General features: G+C 43.0%; 1 protein-coding gene across 3 annotated transcripts in view; it reads right to left on the bottom strand.

The window, feature by feature from the left end:
* The window catches only part of WDR25 (WD repeat domain 25), a 125,632-nt gene extending 106,543 nt beyond the window's left edge, over window positions 1-19,089 (bottom strand). The window contains exons 1-3 of one of the 3 annotated variants that reach the window (XM_037900945.2): window positions 18,958-19,089; window positions 15,481-16,128; window positions 13,345-14,069 (exon numbers count right to left, since the gene is read on the bottom strand). In XM_037900945.2, the coding sequence (XP_037756873.1) occupies window positions 13,345-14,007 (663 nt within the window). In that variant the 5' untranslated portion in view covers window positions 14,008-14,069; window positions 15,481-16,128; window positions 18,958-19,089. Of the gene's footprint in view, window positions 1-13,344; window positions 14,070-15,480; window positions 16,129-18,646; window positions 18,664-18,957 lie in introns of those variants that run through there. The other 2 variants (XM_037900947.2, XM_007064962.4) reach the window with 2 other exon arrangements.
* Window positions 19,090-19,112: the final 23 nt, after the last annotated feature.

The raw sequence follows: 19,112 nt of genomic DNA, 5'->3' as shown, positions 1-19,112 counted from the left end.
TGTAAAGCACCAGAAAGGAATGGCAGAACTCCTTTAGAGGAAATGCTCCATCCTAGTAAGCCCTGGGAGTTCACAGAGATTGACCTGAAAGGCCCACAGGCAGAAACACCAGCTGGAGATTAGTATTTTATTTTTTGATAGCACATGACATCGCCTCAAAGTATGTGGTGGCACAGTCACTGAAAGATTTATTGGAACACTGAAAGTAACTCCAGCACACACAGGCAGGACTTAAACTCCTTCTAGATCATCTCCTCTCTCCTAAACAAAGACAACAACATAGTAGTTTTAAATTGTCCTGTTTTGCTAAGTTACAGATACAGCATCACCTATTGGTGAAGTGCCATTTGCACTGATCATTACGACGAGTTAAATAACTGGAAGGTTAATACAAAGTGGCAATTTCTAATGTGAATCATACGAAAGCGATCGTCCCTCTTGTGGGAAGATACGCAATTTACTTAGGGAAAGTAAAAACAAGACATCACATTGACTAAACATGAAGTATTCAACTACTGATTTTGAAAAATTAGCAGAAGGAATGAGAAGCACGGCACTGTGGGGAGTCTTACACCAGAACCTTATCACTCTTGGCAAGGTCATTACAGTAAACATCTAAAGGGCTTTAATTATAAGGTTATCTTGTGAGCAATGGTTTATAATCAATACAGCGAGACAGGCTTTTTACAAAAGCAAAAGAAATCACTGTTATAACAGGCCACAATAACTGGGGACCAAATTGATAGTTTCATATCAGTGTGTTTTTAAAAAAAATAGAATTAAAAACAACAAAAAATAAAAAAAAAATCAGAAATTCAAAGATCAATTGTAAAACTATTTTGAAATGAAGTGTTTTTTGTTTCATTGCCCTTAGCATTGAACCTTTTGAGTTATTCACCAATTGTTTTCTCCTTATGAAAACAGAACAGTCAAAGCGTTGTGAAACATTTACATTTATTTCAGATTTATTTAGTAATCCAAAATTTCTCCAAAGATATTGTTAGAAATATTACATCTGTACTGTTCTAGTATATGTTTCAGTGGTAGAAAATTATTAACAAACACTTAACATAGCTGGATACTGTACAAATCTTCAACTGGACAAGGGAATCTCAACCATAAGTTGTGCTCTTTGTATAGAATCATACAAATTAGCCATGGAAAATTCCTTCTATAATCATGCATTCCATCTCACCGTCCATGCAGGATTGTTCCCTGAAGTATATTTTATATTGTTCTGCCCACTCTATTAATGGTCTCAATAGATGGCACTTCTACTACTTTCCTGGAAGACCATTCAACATCTCACTGTCTGGAAGTCATTGGGTTATCCTCAGTTTGATTGCTGTTCATAGACTTTAAGGCCAAAGGGACCTAGATCCTCTAGACTGATCTCCTGTGCATCATCCATTTTCGCCCATTAACCACTGAATTGACCCCAAGAACTTGTGTTGAACTAAAGCATAACTTCCAGAAAGTCATCCAGTCTTGATCTGAAGACATCAAGAGATGGAGAATCTACCAGTACCCTTGGTAGAGTCACCATCGGAACGATCACCCTCAGTTTAAAAAACACCCAAAAAACTGTGCCTAATTTCTGACAAATTTATCTGACTTCAGCTTCCTGCTGCTGGTTTTTGTTATACCTGTCTCCACTAAATTGAAAAGCCCTTCAGTACACAGGATTTTCTCTCCATGAAAGTTCCCAGCAAAATATCCTTCATGTGGCAGAGGTGTAGGTTTTTGGTTTTGGTTTTTAAACCAAAAATAGGTGTGTGAAAGGCAGGTATCTGGCACCTTTTAAAAATAACCGGACAGCTCAGGGCAAGTGGGGCTCTTCAGTCCAGGAAGCCAGACTACCCAGGAAAAGGAAAACTCTGATTTCAAACTTCCATCCCTGGGTCAAATGAAGCCTAATATCGGGCAGCATCAATACCAGTACCACCTGTTGACGGTCCATCAAATCAACCACGACAATGTGGGAAGACAGCAGGCATGTACTTAGTTCAACTGGAGAAAGGTCCTCTCACTGTGGTGTATGTCAGGAATACCAAGCGATACACTATACTTTTTTTGGCGCAAGGTGACTACGTTGGTGCAAGCAGTTTTGTATTTTTGGAGCGTTGCCAAAGGGCAGTAGTAAATACTGGTAGTAAGAAGGGTGAGGGTAAGACTGGAATGGATGCTTCTCAATCGCTGTACTTTTCAGGGACCACTGCTAATGAAGGGAGGGCATCTCAGCACCATGCTAGAAGTTTGCACACCTCAAGCCGGTGGCCAATAGGATTTCTGGTGGCCAGAAGAATCTGAGCTATCCTCTAGAGGATCAGGGGGACTAGTGGTCAGAGCAAAAAGCCAGGTGAAAAGCAGTGACCTGAACAGCCAGAAAAACCCCATATTATAAATTTAACAACACCGAATATATCCAGTTTGACTTGTAAAGGAAGTAGCGGATATGATAGTAAGGAGAGGTACGGATGTTCTGTGCCTATAGGAAACATGATGGCCAAGGAATGCAGCAAAAGAGTTGAATTTAGGTTGTAAACTCTTCTATGTAGGTGACAAAATGGGGATAATAGAGTTGGGGTGGAAGTGAGAGAACTGAGGAAGGTGGTGATTGATGTTTTTAGAGAAGTGACAGACTGATAGCTGTATGAACCCAACAGAATGCTCTGTTTGTGTATGCATCTCAATAAGGACATGACAAACGAGAGACAGAGAGTTTACACCAACACTTGCAGGCACCGTCAGACACAGCAGTTTGAAGACAGCTGTTGTTGGTGCTGGCAATATGAATGCACACACAGGCAAAATCCCGAGGGATATGAAATGTGCTTAGGAAATTTCAGCCCCAGCCCCATAAATGAGGAAGAGAAAGCATTACCAGACATGTATTGCAAACCAATGGATGGTAGCCAATACATGCTTTCAAAAGAGGATAAGTCATTGGATCACATACATCACTGGTTGAAACAAGAGCCAGATTGACATGATGTTGGCGAAGAAATCTCAGTGGACTCAATTTATGGACTGCAAAGTGATAACTAAGGAGATGGTAGCATTGCAGCAAAAGTCTGTTGTGGCAAAGATTATGGTAGAACATTGGACAAGGAGGGAATTAAGCTCAAAAGAAACAAGATTAAAAGTATGCGAAGTCAAGGGGAAGTGCCGCAAAGAAGTTTGTGCAAGCACTAGAGGATAAGTACCTGGAAACAGATTTGGCATCGACTGAAGAGGAGTGGAACTACCTGAAAATAACGTGGATTGCGGCTGCAGAAAAGGTTTATGGACAATGCAGATGGGGAAAACCAAAAGGAGAGAGGTTAGTGATGGAGGACTGATGAAGTGCAGGTAGCAATCCAAAACAAGAAATGGCACCTAAAGAAAAATAAATTAATCCAAGTGCAAATGAAAGAATGCAAAGCAAGCTGCAAGGAAGGAAGGCAAAAGAGAATGCCCTAGATGACCTGTACACTGAGTTTCTGAATCACCTACAGCTGGCTGGCAAAAAAATCTACAGCACTGCAAAAAAATGAGATGCATAGGGAAGGAGGTTGGTATTGCAACATCATTTGTAAATGGTAACATGGGGAGCCTATCAACACCTGAACAAGTGAAGGAGGGGAGGAAACAATACTTTCAGAGTCTCTTAAATGAGGCAAAATCCCAGTGGGCAGAGTTGCCAACATGTGATCCTAATGTGGTGCTTGAGTCTGACAAAACAGAGAAGGAGGTGAGAAACAGTACCAAAAAATGAATAGTAGTAAAGCACCAAGTCCTGATGAAATGACAGCTGATCTGGTGGAAGTCTTAAGCAAGAGAGGTATAAAATTGAGGGGCAGAATAGTTAAAACTTTATAGCAAGACAAAAGAATCCCCGAATATTGGTGCAAGTCTATCTTGGTCCCAATATATAAGGAGGGAAGCATCCATGTATGTGGAAACTATCCAGTGATAAAGTTACTATTCCATGGATGAAGATACAGAAATGCATCATGGATGCTCAGATTAGGAGAATGGTTGAACCGCTCCTCGAACAAGAATACTTTGACATTAGGAAAGGATGAAGAACCAAAGATGCCACATTTGTAATTCGGCAAGTGATACAGAAGCAGCTAGAGTACCAACAGGATATGTGGGGGTCTTTATAGACCTAGAAAAGGTATAAAATAAAGAGGATAGAAGAATGCTCACATCAGTGCTGAGGAAACATGGAGTTTCTGAGCATTTAATAACTCTGGTGAATGTACTATACAGATTGCCTAAAACAGTGTTCCGAACATGTTTTGGAAAGACAAGCCCTCTGAAGTGAAAGTTGGACTGTGTCAGGGATTGACCATCAGTCTGTTGCAGTTTAGCATACTGATGGACTACATCACCAGGAAGATACCAATGTGAAAAGGTGGGGAGCTACTTTATGCAGACGACATAGCAAAAAGGTTGTCCTCAAAAGGAGGCCTACGGGAAATAGTAAACCCGTGGTAAGACCAGCTCAGCAGGTATGGGATGAAAATGAGCATGACTAAAATTGAGATCATGAGGGTCAGTAGAGGTGCCACAGGGAAACTGGATACCAGTTTAAATACCTTGGCAGCTGGGTTACAGAAGACAGTGACCTTAAATGTGAGATGCATTCCAGACTGGGGAGCACTGGAAGAATGTGGAATATCATCTCAGGTGTCATGCATGATAAGTGTAAGTCACTGAGACTGAAATCCCATCTGTATAGCACAATGGTGCGCGCCACAATGCTGTATGGTGCAGAAGCATGGGTTGTAAAGAGACGGCAGGTTCAACACCTATGGGTATTCAAGATGCAATGTCTTTGCACTATAAAAGGAGTTACACAAAGAGAAAGATTTCTAAATTAAAGCATTAGGATGGAAGACAAAGTCCATGATGTGGCTGACAAAATCCAGGAAGTGTGACTTCGCTGGTTTGGGCACATACAGAGGATGAATGAAGAGAAAGCTGGTGAGGATAGCATGGCAAGAGAGGTTAGTAAGAAAGAGACTCTGAGGAAAGCCAAGGAAGCTATGGATGGATTGCATCAAAGAAAATAATAAGTAGGTGGACTTTAGTGCTACCTTAGACAGATGAAGATGGTAGATGCTCATACAACAGCCCAACCCCAGACAATAGGATAAGGGGAAGAAGGTGGTTTATATACACTGTAATCAAGCCACCTCTCACATCTTCTTTTGATCAACTAAACAGATTGAGCTCTTAAAGTCTCTCAGCATTAGGCATTTTCTCCAACTCTCAAATCATTTTTGGGGCTCTATCACAGAGGGCTGGGCAACAGCAGCTGAGCCAGGACTCTGCTCATTGCAACTCTAATTAATTACTCCAGAACAGACCTCATTAAAAAGAGCTGGGCCTAACTGATGGGCTGAGGAGAACTAAGCTGCTAATTAGGCCACCAGGCAGATTATGCAAAATGCACAGGTAGGAAATGGGAAGAGGAAGAAGCAGAAAGAGAGAGACTGCTCTTCTCTGCTTGCCTCAGAAGCAGAGGGCTCCCTAGAACAGTAGGGGTGAGGCTATACAAGGTCTAAGGGTAGTGGAAACCCATATTGTAAATAAACTGCAATGGGTGTTTTACCAGCTATTTGTGGACCATTCAACTTCTCACTGTCTGGAAGTCATTGGGTTATCCTCAGTTTGATTTCTGTTCATAGACTTTAAGGCCAAAGGGGCAGGAGCAAGCAGGCCCTGCCGCAGGAGGCAGGTGCAAGCAGGCCCTGCCACAGGCTATTTTCTGAATACTCTCCAATTTTTCAACATCCTTTTAAAATGTGGACACCAGAACCAGACCCCTACTCTCCTGTTTATACAGCCAAGGATCACATTAGCCCTTTTACCCACAGCATGACAATGGGAACTCACAATGAGTTACTTATCCTCTAGAACAATAAAACCTTTTCAGAGTTTCTACTTTCCATGATATAGTCTCCCATTCCATAGGTATGGACTGCATTCCTTGTTCCATGATGTATGACTTTGCATTTGAGTGTACTTAAACACATTTAGTTTGAATGCGCCGAAGCTTACCAAGCCATCCAAATCGCTCTCTATGATTGCCCTGTCCACACCATTAACCACTCCACCAATCTTTGTGTCATCCAAAAATTTTATCAGCAGTTATTTTATACTTACTTTCAGAAAATTAATGAAAAACACTGAACAGCACTGAGCCCACTGCCAGTCTCTTTGGACCCCCACTATTCAGTGATGATACTCCATTGACAATTACTTTTTGAGATCTATCAGTTAGTCAGTTCTTAATCAGCTTAATGTGTGCTCAATTGATCTTGTATAATGCTAATTTTTTAATCACAATGTAGTGCGGTACTAAATAAAATGCCTTACAAAAGTCTAAGGCCTGGTCTACACTACGGAGTTAGGTTGCATTTAGCCGCGTTAGGTCGATTTAAAAATGACTGCGTCCACACAACCAACCCCGTTCCATCCACCTAAAGGGCTCTTAAAAATGACTTCTGTACTCCTCCCCGACGAGGGGAGTAGCGCTAAAATTGACCTTGCTGGGTCGAATTTGGGGTACTACAGACACAAATCGATGGTATTGGCCTCCGGGCGCTATCACAGAATATCAGGGTTGGAAGGGACCTCAGGAGGTCATCTAGTCCAACCCCCTGCTCAAAGCAGGACCAATCCCCAATTTTTGCCCCAGATCCCTAAATGGCCCCCTCAAGGATTGAACTCACAACCCTGGGTTTAGCAGGCCAATGCTCAAACCACTGAGCTATCCCTCCCCCCAGAGTGCTCCATTGTGACCGCTCTGGACAGCACTTTGAACTCCGATGCACTAGCCAGGTACACAGAAAAAGCACCGGGAACTTTTGAATTTCATTTCCTGTTTGGTCAGCGTGGCGAGCTCAGAAGCACAGGTGACCATGCAGTCCCTCCAGAATCGCAAACGAGCTCCAGCATGGACCGAAAAGGAGACACTGGATCTGATTGCTGTATGGGGAGAAGCATCTGTGCAGGCTGAACTCTGATCAAAAAGAAGAAATGCAAATATATTTGCCAAAATCTCACAGGGCACATTGGACAGAGGCTACAACAGTGACACACAGCAGTGCGGAATGAACGTTAAGGAGCTCAGGCAACCCTACCAAAAGACAAAGGAGGCAAACCGTCGCTCCAGGTCAGAGCCCCCTACATGCCGCTTCTATGATCAGCTGCATGGCATTCTAGGGGGGGACCCTACCACTATCCCACCACTGTCCATGGACACCTGCAAGGGGGGAGTCTCACGCAACAGGGAGGAGGATTTTGTGGAGGAGGAGAGAATGCGCAGCAGGCAAGCGATGAATCTGTTCTCCCCGGCAGCCAGGACCTTTTCATCACCCTGGAGCCAATACCGTCCCAAGGCGGGATCCCCGACCTGAAGCCGGAGAAGACATCTCTGGTGAGTGCACATTTGTAACTACAGTACAGGGTTTAAAAGCAATAGTGTTTAATGTTTGATTTGCCCTGAAGAATTGGGATGCATTCACGGCCAGTACAGCTACTGGAAAAGTCTGTTCACATGTCTGGGGATGGAGTGGGAATACTCCAGGGACATTTCCATGAAGCTCTCCTGAAAGGTACTCTGAAAGCCTTTGCAGAAGATTTCTGGGGAGGGCTGCCTTATTTTGTCCTCCACGGTAGGACACTTTACCGCGCCAAGCCAGTAGCAAGTAGTCTGGAATCATTGCAGCACAAAGCATGACAGCGAATGATCCTGGGTTTTGGTCACATTCAAGCAACATTCGGTCTATATGTTTCTGTGTTAGCCACAGTAGAGTGATATCATTCATGGTCACCTGGTTGAAATAGGGGAATTTTTGTAAGGGAACAGTAAAAGGACCCCGTTCATGCTGGGCTGTTTGCGCTTGGCTAAAAAGGATCATCCCAGAGAACAGCGATGCGGTGGGGGTGGGGGTAGATGTGTGCTGCAGATCCTTTTAAATGTGAAACCCAACCCATTGCTTGCTCTGGGAAAGGAGGGCGCTGCAGTTTGAAAACATTCCCACATGTTATGAAGGTGTAAGAAGCCAACCCTGCGTACCAAAAGGCTTACCATGGCTGCCTGGAAACTGAATTCTGTTGCCCAGCCGCGTGTGATGTGTCACCATAATGGCAGGTGCCCAATATAAAAGGCAAAATGTGACCTTGTACCTAAAGCACATGTGCTGTCTGCTGTGAATTGCTTGATTCACTGTGAAAGAGTCTCCCTTTTGTTCTCAGAAATGTATCATCTTAAATTTTACTCTCCCTTTTTATCTCCCCCCAGGTGCAAATGTTTCTACGCTCCCCCTATCGTCTCCGTCCCTGAGGTTATCGTAGATTAGAAGGCGAAAAAAACGCACTCATGATGACATCTTTTCTGAGCTCATGCAGTCCTCCTGCACTGATAGGGCACAGCTTAATGCATGGAGGCATTCAGTGGCAGAAGCCAGGAAAGAATTAAGTGAGCATGAAGATCGGAGGCAGGACACAATGCTGAGGCTAATGGGGGAGCAAACGCACATGATGAAGCGTCCGTTGGAGCTGCAGGAAAGCCAACAAGAGCACAGACCCCCGCTGCATCCACTGTATAACTGCATGCCCTCCTCCCCAAGTTCCATATCCGCCTCACCCAGACACCCAAGAACGCGGGGTGGAGGCTCTGGGCACCCAGCCACTCCACTCCAAAGGATCGCCAAAGCAACAGAGGGCTGTCATTCAAACAGTTTGATTTTTAGTGTGGCTACAATAAACAACGTGGCCTTGTCCGTCCTTCCCTCCTCCCCCACCCCACCCGGGCTACCTTGTCCATTATCTCGTTTTTTAAAACAATTAAGAAAGAAAGAATACATGGTTTCAAAACAATAGTTACTTTATTTCGAACGGGAGAGAGTGGTTGGCTTACACGGAATTAAAATCAACAAAGGGGGTGGGTTTGCATCAAGGACAAACACACACAACTGTCACACTGAAGCCTTGCCAGTCGTTAAACTGGTTTTCAAAGCCTCTCGGATGCGCAGCATGCCTTGCTGGGCTCTTCTAATCACCCTGGTGTCTGGCTGCTCAAAATTGGATGCTAGGCGATTTGCCTCAACCTCCCACCCCACCATAAACGTCTCCCCCTTACTCTCACAGATATTATGGAGCACACAGCAAGCAGCAATAACAATGGGAATGTTGGTTGCGCTGAGGTCTGACCTAGCCAGCAAACAGCACCAGCGAACTTTTAAATGTCCAAGGCACATTCTACCACCATTCTGCACTTGCTCAGCCTATAGTTGATCTGCTCCTTGCTACTGTCCAGGCTGTCTGTGTAAGGCTTCATGAGCCATGGGAGCAAGGGGTAGGCTGGGTCCATAAGGATAACTATTAGCATTTCAACATCCCCAATGGTAATTTTCTGGTCTGGGAAGTGTTTTTGCTCCATCAGGCACTGGGAGCTTAACCCAGAATTCCAATGGGCAGCGGAGACTACGGGAACTGTGAGATAGCTACCCACAGTGCACCGCTCTGTAAGTTGATGCTCGCCACGGTAGTGAGGACGCACTCCTCCAACTTAATGCACTTAGTGAGGACATACGCAATCGACTGTATAAAATCAATTTCTAAAAATCAACTTCTATAAAATTGACCTAATTTCATAGTGTAGACATACCCTAAGTGTAGACTTTGCAGCTACAAAATTAGATTAATAAAGGTACTCTCAAAGAATTTAATCATGTTTGTTTGATAAGACCTATTTTCCATAAAATCAAGTTGACTGGCATCAATTATATTCCTATCCAGGGCCATCCCTAGAGAGTTGCAGGGCCCAGGACAAATCAGCTGGCTTGCGGGCCCCCCCACTCTGCATAGGCGGCTGGGCTGGTGGGACGGATCCGGCATGGTGCTGGGCAGCCTGCTGCTGCTGGCAGTTGCTGGCGCCTACTGCAGGGCTATTGTTAGCAATAGCGCCACGGCACCTCAGAGTTCCAACCGGGGCGGGGGACTCACTGCACCAAAACGTGGGCAGCCGAGCCAGGCACCGTCTCCGCTAACTGCCAACAAGATGGCGGGCCCTGCGGAAGTGACGGATTCGTCTTCTGGCAGTGGCGCTGGAACATTTTTAATAGCGGGGGTGCTGAAAGCCCCAGCCTCCTTACCCCTGTCTCCCCCTCCCCCCCTAGAGCCAATACCCCGGGCAGGCAGAGCTGGCAGCCAGGAGCCCGGGGGTTTCGCAGCACCCCCCATGCCCCTAGTTCCCGTGCCTATGTCTTCCGGGACTGACCACACCAGCCAATCGCACTGGCCCGTGGGATTTGGAGCAGTCGCCCCAATTTTCCCTACCCAAGGGACAGCTGTGTTCCTATCATTTAATTCTTTATCAACTGAATTCCATCTCAGCTCTTCCATTATTTTGCCCAGGAATGCTGTCAGGTTAATAGGACTATAGTTACCTGGGTCATCTAGCTTGCCCTTTTTTAATATTGGCACAACATTAGTACTCCTCCAGTCTTCTGGAATTTCCCCAGTATTGCAAGATCTATTAAAAATGAACATTGCAGGGCCAGAAATCTCAGCAAATTCTTTTTTGGACTCTTGAGTGCAAGTTATCTGAGCATGCTGATTGAAAAATGTTTATCTCTAGCACGGGGGTGGCCAACCTGAGCCTGAGAAGGAGCCAGAATTTAACAATGTACATTGCCAAAGAGCCACAGTAATACGTCAGCAACCCCCCCATCAGCTCCCTCGCCCTGCTCGCAGCACCTCCCACCCATCGGCAGCCCAGCAGATCAGCACCTCCCCCTACCTCCCAATCAGTTGTTTCGTGGCATGCAGGAGGCTCTGGGGGAGAGGGGAAGAAGCAAGGGCATGGCAGGCTCAGGGGAGGGGGCAGGAAGGGGTGGAGTGGGGGCAGGGCCTGCGGCATAGCCAGGGATCAAGCAGTGAGCACACCCCAGCACATTGGAAGGTTGGTGCCTGTAGCTCCAGCCCCAGAGTCGGTGCCTATACAAGGAGCCGCATATTAACTTCTGAAGAGCCACATGTGGCTCCAGAGCCACAGGTTGGCCACCCCTGCTCCAGCCATTGTTGTCTTACATCTCCTCAGCTACTAATGTCACATCCTCATATGATACAAGTACATCATTCTGCTCCTTTCCAAATACAAAACAGAAATATTTATTGAACATCTCAGCCTTTTATGCATCATTATTAATAATTTTACCTCCAACTACTAATGAGCTGATACAATTGCTAGGATTTCTTTTATTCCTAATATACTTAACCTCCTTATTGTCCTAAGCCCTTGCCTGCCACGGACGTTTTGCTTTTTAATTTCAATTATCAATTTTCTGCCTTCATAACTTCTAATTTCTATTGATTGCTGTTTCCCCCTTTTTCCTTTAGTTATATATTGCTTTTTCATTTCTAATTATTTTTGCTGCACCACTGAACCAGATGGTATGTTAACTAAAAAGCTGTCCTCTTTCTTGATTATAGTCTGATAGTCAACCGAAAATATTTCCTTCTTTATTTTATCTAATTTTTCTCACTTATGCCCCACTGTGCCATACTAAATACTTCCTCTCCATCCTATGTGTTTGTATTATCTGTAAACAGTCATGTTCCCCACTTAACAGTCATATAGCCAATCTAAGGGTCTGTCCATGCACATCCAACTGCAGGAATGGAACCTTGAACCATGATCTCGCAAATAGTTCTGCAAGGGTAGACTCCTGACACCATGTGTAGCCCAACTAAAGTCAGTGTGACTCTGTTCGGGTACAGGGGTTCAACCACACAGAGCAGTTTGGAGGATCAAAGCCTTATGCTGAATGCTCTTCAGAGCAAAGACAGTCTTTTCCTACGTGTTTGTACAGCGCTAGTATGATGGGAGTCCCATCCAGACTAGGGTCTTTGGGTGATAGCTAAATGCAAACAAAAATACAAATAATTAACTGCTGAAAATATAGTGATCTAGTTGAAAATCCCCCCCCCCACAGTAATAATATGTACTTCAGTATCATATTTTATGTGAGGGTTTCAAAGAGCTTTACAAGCCTCAGAGCCTCACAACACCCTCACGAGATGGGAAGAATTTTTATACTCATTTTAGAGACTAGTAAACTCAGACTTACAACATTTAAGTGACTTTCATATGACACTGTGAATCAATATCAGAGTTGAAAATAAAAGCCAGGGTTGCCTATTGTTTTCCCTCCCAACTAGTAGGAACAAGCAACTTCCATTTAAGGAATCCCAACTCCAAATCCTTTCTAATCATTAAACAACATTTCCTTCCCTAAACATGTAAGAATTTAAAAAAAAAAAAACAACCAATATCCACCCCAGTATTTTTTTTTTTAAAATCTCTTTGGGATATTCTCTGGAATACACAGTCATAAGAACATAAGAACAGCAATACTGGGTCAGACCAAAGGTCGATCTAGCCCAATATCTTATCTTCCAACAGTGGCCAGTGCCAAGTGCTTCAGAGGGAATGAACAGAACAGGTAAATATCAAGTGATCTATCCCCTGTCATCCAATCCCAGCTTCTGGCAACAGTCCTTCATTAATATATATGAAGATTTAGATGTATTCTTCTACCACAAATATATATATATATATATATATACATATATTGAAAATTACAGTAAAAATTTTTTTAAAAAATCAAATATAAGAGCAATAGAATTTATACAAAATCTGTTCCTTATTTCATACCAAGAGCTATAGGCAAACTACTGTGTATTTGGCTTCTTCAATTAAAAACAAAAATTATCGTGTGTCTAATACAGAAGCACTGTTCTGTAAATTCTAACAACATTAGTAGAAGTCCTACAAGCACCATTATCATGGTCTATAGACTTTTAAAACAGCTTATGTTCAATAGCTTAATTGATTTAGAAATATGAATTCTAAATCATCTCCGCAAGCTTTTATTTTGGTATATAATATGCAAAGGGACGAAACATAGACTCATAGGACTGGAAGACACCTGGAGAGGTCGTCTAGTCCAATCCCCTGCACTCAAGGTAGGACTAAGTATCATCTAGACCATCGCTGACAGGTGATTGTCTAACCTACTCTTAAAAACCTCCAATGACGGAGATTCCACAACCTCCCTGCAATCCTTAATTACCCACTGGAAAAATGGAGAAGGCTTGCAGTATTGGGGCCTACAATAGGCTCTGGTCTGGCAAAGGATCTGATCAAGGTCTTAGTAGGTACTACACACATGGGATCAATTATCAAATATAGGCAGACTAAAAACCCATTCCCATCTGTTTTACTATTTAAAGTGAGTGCTACATAACACAAAACATTCCACTATGTAAGTACATTACCTTGAAAGTTTTATCCATGGAAGTGGAAAGAAGCATATGGCTCCATCCTTGTACAGGACACCACTGGACTTTATTAACTGGACCACTGTGTTTGGACATCTGAAACACCAAGTTCCTTGGGATTTCAGTTGATTTGTACTTAGACCCTAAATATGGCTTAATAAATTCAGAAACCTCTGTGGAAATTTGCTCTCCTGGTATTGCACAACTCTCTCTCTGTTCTTCAGATTCTTTCTTTTCATACACTTTAGAAGTTTTTTCTTGTCGAAGTCTTTTAGGGATGTATGGTCTAATTCCCTTTATGGTAACAATCTTGTCCTGATGTACTCTCTTCTGAGAGAAGCTTCCATTTCCAGAAAGTGTTTCAGCCTGGTTAGAATATTCTTTCCAAGGATAAACAACTGCCAAATCCCTGTTATTAGCCTGTACCTTATATGCAGGAGCACCTTTACAAATAATGCTTGTCCCAGTGCTGGCAGTATTCTCAACAGTCTGCATTTTGTATGTAGATTTTGTGCCTAATCCACCGGGTGCAAAATACTGAATAGGATTCATAGCAGAACTTGCAAGTCTGGTTTCTCTGCCAGAAAGACTGAGATTTTCAGCCTTTCCAGTCTCAGTGTCAGAATCTGAATCATCATAAGCAACCAATGATGAATTCATCCTGGTCAGATATGGCAAAATCCAATAATCTCTGTGCTGAAATCCTCCAAAATGATGAATATCTGCAATTAAAGGAATCAATAATTCAGAAGATGTTTCACTTTAAAATATTTAAGGTTCTAATCACTTAAAAACATAGTTTTTGCAAATATAAATATGCTCTTCTATGAATATTTACCCACACAATTTAATCTTTAATTCAACACACCTATACTTGCACTTCTAGAGCATCTTTCATCTCGGGATCTCTCAGCACTTTATAAACATTAGTTACATTTTGCATAGATAACAAGCTGCATTCCACAAAACTGATGCAAAGGATTACAACAAAGAAAGCACAGACTTATGCATGCAGTTATGATAGCACACTTTTAACCTGACCTGCCACCAGGTCTATCCTGACAGGATAATAAGAATTATGCTGTAGCTTGGGGATGTGTAACTTTATGCAGAGGAACAACTACAAATGGAGCCAATATGACAGAGTCTTTCTTCCATCACATTGGTACTGTAAAAGAGCATGAATGTGGCACAAGTGACAGAAGAAAAAAGAAGCAACCACAGAATTACTAAATGGATCACAGAATGTGTTAAAAGTGCAATCTGTAAATCTAACCACACCCACATAGTAAATTCAGCATCATCTTCAGTTTTACATCAAAGGCTTATTTAAGCCATAATAATCACTGACCATGTTGATATCTCTAGAAAATAAAAGCATACATGCTTTTACTTATTTCATACAAAAATATGATTTGATTAACTTTAGCCATTTATGTAGTCAATGACAAAAGCTGAGATTGGTCTAGCACAGGGGAGGGCAAACTTTTTGGCCCGAGGGCCACATCTGGGTATGGAAATTGTATGGCGGGCCCTGAATGCTCATGAAATTGGGGGTTGATAATAATCCATCTGTGTATTGACACCAGGGATATGCATAGCACTTCACATATATTTGAAGATATGATCCGTGTCCCTTGCAACTTCAGGCCCTTATCCTCCCAACACTTACACAGGTGCTTAACTTTATTACTCTGCGAAGTCACATTGAAAAGAAAGTGGAAATTGAACTACTCACAGTAGTAGAGTTAAGGACATACCCAAGTATTTGCAGAATCAGCAGCTTATATCCCTGTCCTACAAACACTTATGCATGTGAGCAGTCCATTAGAATTCAATGGGACTACTTAGATGCACAAATTTCAGAGTAACAGCCGTGTTAGTCTGTATTCGCAAAAAGAAAAGGAGTACTTGTGGCACCTTAGAGACTAACCAATTCATTTGAGCATAAGCTTTCGTGAGCTACAGCTCACTTCATCGGATGCAAAGTTACTCACAGGACTCAGTGTTTGCAGGATTCAGACCTTAGTATAAATCAGCGGTTTTCAAACTTTTTGAGCTGAGTTCCCTCCCCGAGTTACAATTTTTGGTTGGCCCTCCCACCCCCAATCCAGATAAAAATAGACATAATACCTGCCCCCCCTCAGATTTTCTGAGTGGGGAAGGAACGTGCGACCATCTCTGAGAGTGGAGCCAGCGCTGGGTACGGAGGGTGCTGGGAGCGGAAATCGGCGCAGCTGCTGTGGCTGTTGAGACTGACCCACAGACTAGGTGGCCTACTGAAGTGAGAGGAGAAGCCTCACCTGGTGTCACTGCCAAACATTCCTCTGTTCTCCTCTAGGGGAACACACCTCACAATTTGAAAACCTCTGGTATAAATAGAACAAGTCTCAAATATGCACATTTTATTCCAAGCAACAAGAACTTTACATTGTAGGTTGTGCTTCTATTTTACAATAGGATCCTCAAGCACAAACCCTTACTCCTGAGCAGGGTCCCACTGAAGCAAACAAGACTCTATCCAGAACTACAGGTTGATTCTTTCAAATCCCTTTGCAGGAGAGTGACCTAAATATTTAGCAGAGGTTTAAAAAAGCAGCATAGAGCTAAGTATAAAAACATTAAATCCTCCCTCTAGAGGGCAACCCATGTCTTTATCTGAAGTTTATCATAGTATAAAACAGTGGGGTTATTTCATAAACAACAACAAAACCAGATAAGAAGGGGCCAAACTCATCTCTGCTACATCATGAAACACTGTTGATTTAAATGGGATTCCACCTGTGCAAAGGAGAGAAGAAAAATTGGAAAAGCGTTTAAAAGGTAGCATGACTATCAAATCCTATTCAAAACAAAATGAGTAATAAAAATTCATCCAGGTCAATTTTTTACTTGTAATATCGCTTATAAAAGTCAATTTATCAGAGTTAATAACTGAATGTCTTTAAAGACAAAGTCCCTGAGTGGACAATGTAGCTCTTTCCTGACAAACATTTGGGTTCTAAAAATCCATGCATGAAAATGCTGCTTATGAGCCATTGCTAAAAGTAACAACTACAATGAACAGATATTAAATTATTTGTTTTACAGTAGTGGCCCCCGCCAAGACTGGTGCTCCATTGTGCTAAGCACTGAACTAATGTGTAGTAAGCCACAGACTCTGCCCTAAAAAGCTTACAATATAAACAGATTTCAGAATAACAGCCGTGTTAGTCTGTATTCACAAAAAGAAAAGGAGTACTTGTGGCACCTTAGAGACTAACCAATTTATTTGAGCATGAGCTTTCGTGAGCTACAGCATCCGATGAAGTGAGCTGTAGCTCACGAAAGCTCATGCTCAAATAAATTGGTTAGTCTCTAAGGTGCCACAAGTACTCCTTTTCTTTTTGCGAATATAAACAGAGAGGACAGACGGGGGCGGGGGGCGAGAGAGAGGAAAGAGAAGTGATTTTGTTAGACTTTAAAAGACTGATTTAGTGCTCTAAGATAAAAATTGGCTTTATATGATAACTTGAAATAGGATGTCCAAACTACTGATGGGAATTTTCTTTTTAAGTTAGAGAAAAACACTTTTCTTGAAGGGATAGCAGTTGTAATAGGCCTGAAAACAAAACAAAACCACCAAAAAAAACCAGATTTTATTTTTGTTTTATAATATAACTCTGTTTTATAACTAACAATAACAAAGGCTGTGGAAGACAGATGCTTTCACAACTGAGTGCGTGAAACGGACCTGCCTCAATTCACATCCACTGGGAGAAAAACCTCACTCTTTAAGGACTGAAAGGACACTGTCAACTTAAATTTGGCCAAGTTTAGGCCCCAGTCCTGAAATTGACAGTGTGTGCATGCCCACTCTTGCACACAGCCAATTGCAAGATTGGGGCCTTACATTTTGTGAAAATAATAGAAATGTTTCCAAAATTTTGTTTAGAGGTTGCAGTGAAAGCATCTGTTTTTAAGCAAATAAATATTCCCCAAAATTTTCTCTCTTTATTTTTCATTGTTAAAACTGAAGAGAAGTGCAAAAAAGTAGACAAAACAGTTATAAATCCACTGGATTTCAAATTCTCACTTTTACTGATCTAAAATGCTCTTATACAGGCACTGAAACGGGGCGGGGGCCAATCCACCCGGGGCCGGCGCAGGTGGGGCTGGGGCCGGGGGCAGGGCTGCCCAGGGGTTAAAGGCGGGTTAATTGGTAAAACTAATGCTTACCAGTTAACATTTTACATCCCTACTGTTCTCTTTATAACAAGCCTTTACAATATTTAAACACTGTTATCTGATCCCCCTTAGTCCTGAGAAAAGAAGACTGAAACATGCCCACTTCTTTTCAGCAGAACTATTGCTTAGTCAATTATTCCCTATTTGTAGGTGCACACGATTTTTCCTTTCTAATGTAGTACTTTGCACTTGTCTTTATTGAATTTCATCTTCTTGATTTCAGCCTAAGTCTTTAATTTGTCAAGGTCACCCTGAATTGTAATCCTATCCTCCAGAGTACTTGCAAGCCCTCTCAGCTTGGTTCATCCACAATTTTATAAGCATACTCTCCACTCCATTATCCAATTCATTAACATATAATAGTACCAGACCCAAGACAGACATCTGAAGGGCCCGAGCAGATACATCCTCCCAATTTGACAGTGAACCATTGATGATTACTCTAGGAGAATGGTTTTTCAACCATTATGCATTTGTAGCATGGGTTGACAACATACAATTTTTAAGTTGACAGTGCAGCTTAAGTATTTCTCCAGTCTCTTTTTCATGAGGAAGGTTTACTTGCATGTTTTTTTAATGAGAACTAGACATTGAGCATCTAAACTCAGTATATGTATTGCACATACCTAATGAATAAGCATTAATTACTCTGGAGAGATAGGAAGCAGCATACAAATTGCGTTATGGGGCACACACAAAAGGCCAATAAGACACATAGTGGGCCACCTGCACAAACACTTGGTGTGTTTGCACATTCTGAGCTTTGATAATCAGGCCCCTCAAAATCTCAGTGCACATTTTAACTCGATAAAGTCTCCCCTTGTTCAACTCACCCCAGCCCATGAAAGAGAAAGGCACCTCAGATTCAGAATGACAGTGTTAGACAACAGACAGATTAAAACCATCCAGAACACTCTTCTTCTGAAGGTGCTTAGAGTGGTACGAGGTAGAAATTTTTTTTTATTTTAATGTTTCAGTTAAAGACAAAAAGTAAAATCCTTCATATCCCCCAACCCCTCTTCCCCCCAGCTCCCACTGAGATAACATAAATAGTTTCTTAAATGTGAACTACCCAGAATGCTTGTGAACGGGGAAACCTCCACTTCACTGCAACCTGGGGTCACCCTCCCAGTGCCTGAGGCCGTGGGCAATTCAGTCCATGGGCAGCCTCCCTTCACTCCACTGTAGCGACAGGGGGCGGCTCGTTCCCGGGGCGGCTCGTTCCCGGGGACAGCCTCCCCTCAGCCCCCCCAGGGACACGGGGCGGCTCGTTCCCGGGGGCAGCCTGACCCTGCAGCTCCTCCTATGGAGAAGGCCCCTCCTGAGGCCTGGCGAGGCTGGACCCCACGTGCCCTACCTATGCGGGGAACCCACGTCAGTTACCTGAAGGGAAGAAACTCGCCAGGCCCTTTCCCAGAAACACGCCAAGGCAGCCAGGGGCGGGTCCGCCCGCAAAGCGAGCCGGGTGGAAACAGGGGCTGCTCTGCTAACAGCCCCAGCGCGCGGCCGGCCGCGTGTAAATCCCCCACAGGCCACCC

Source organism: Chelonia mydas, chromosome 6 (genome assembly GCF_015237465.2).
Source record: "Chelonia mydas isolate rCheMyd1 chromosome 6, rCheMyd1.pri.v2, whole genome shotgun sequence".
Taxonomy (NCBI): domain Eukaryota; kingdom Metazoa; phylum Chordata; order Testudines; family Cheloniidae; genus Chelonia; species Chelonia mydas.
This window is presented reverse-complemented; position numbering and strand designations above follow the sequence as displayed.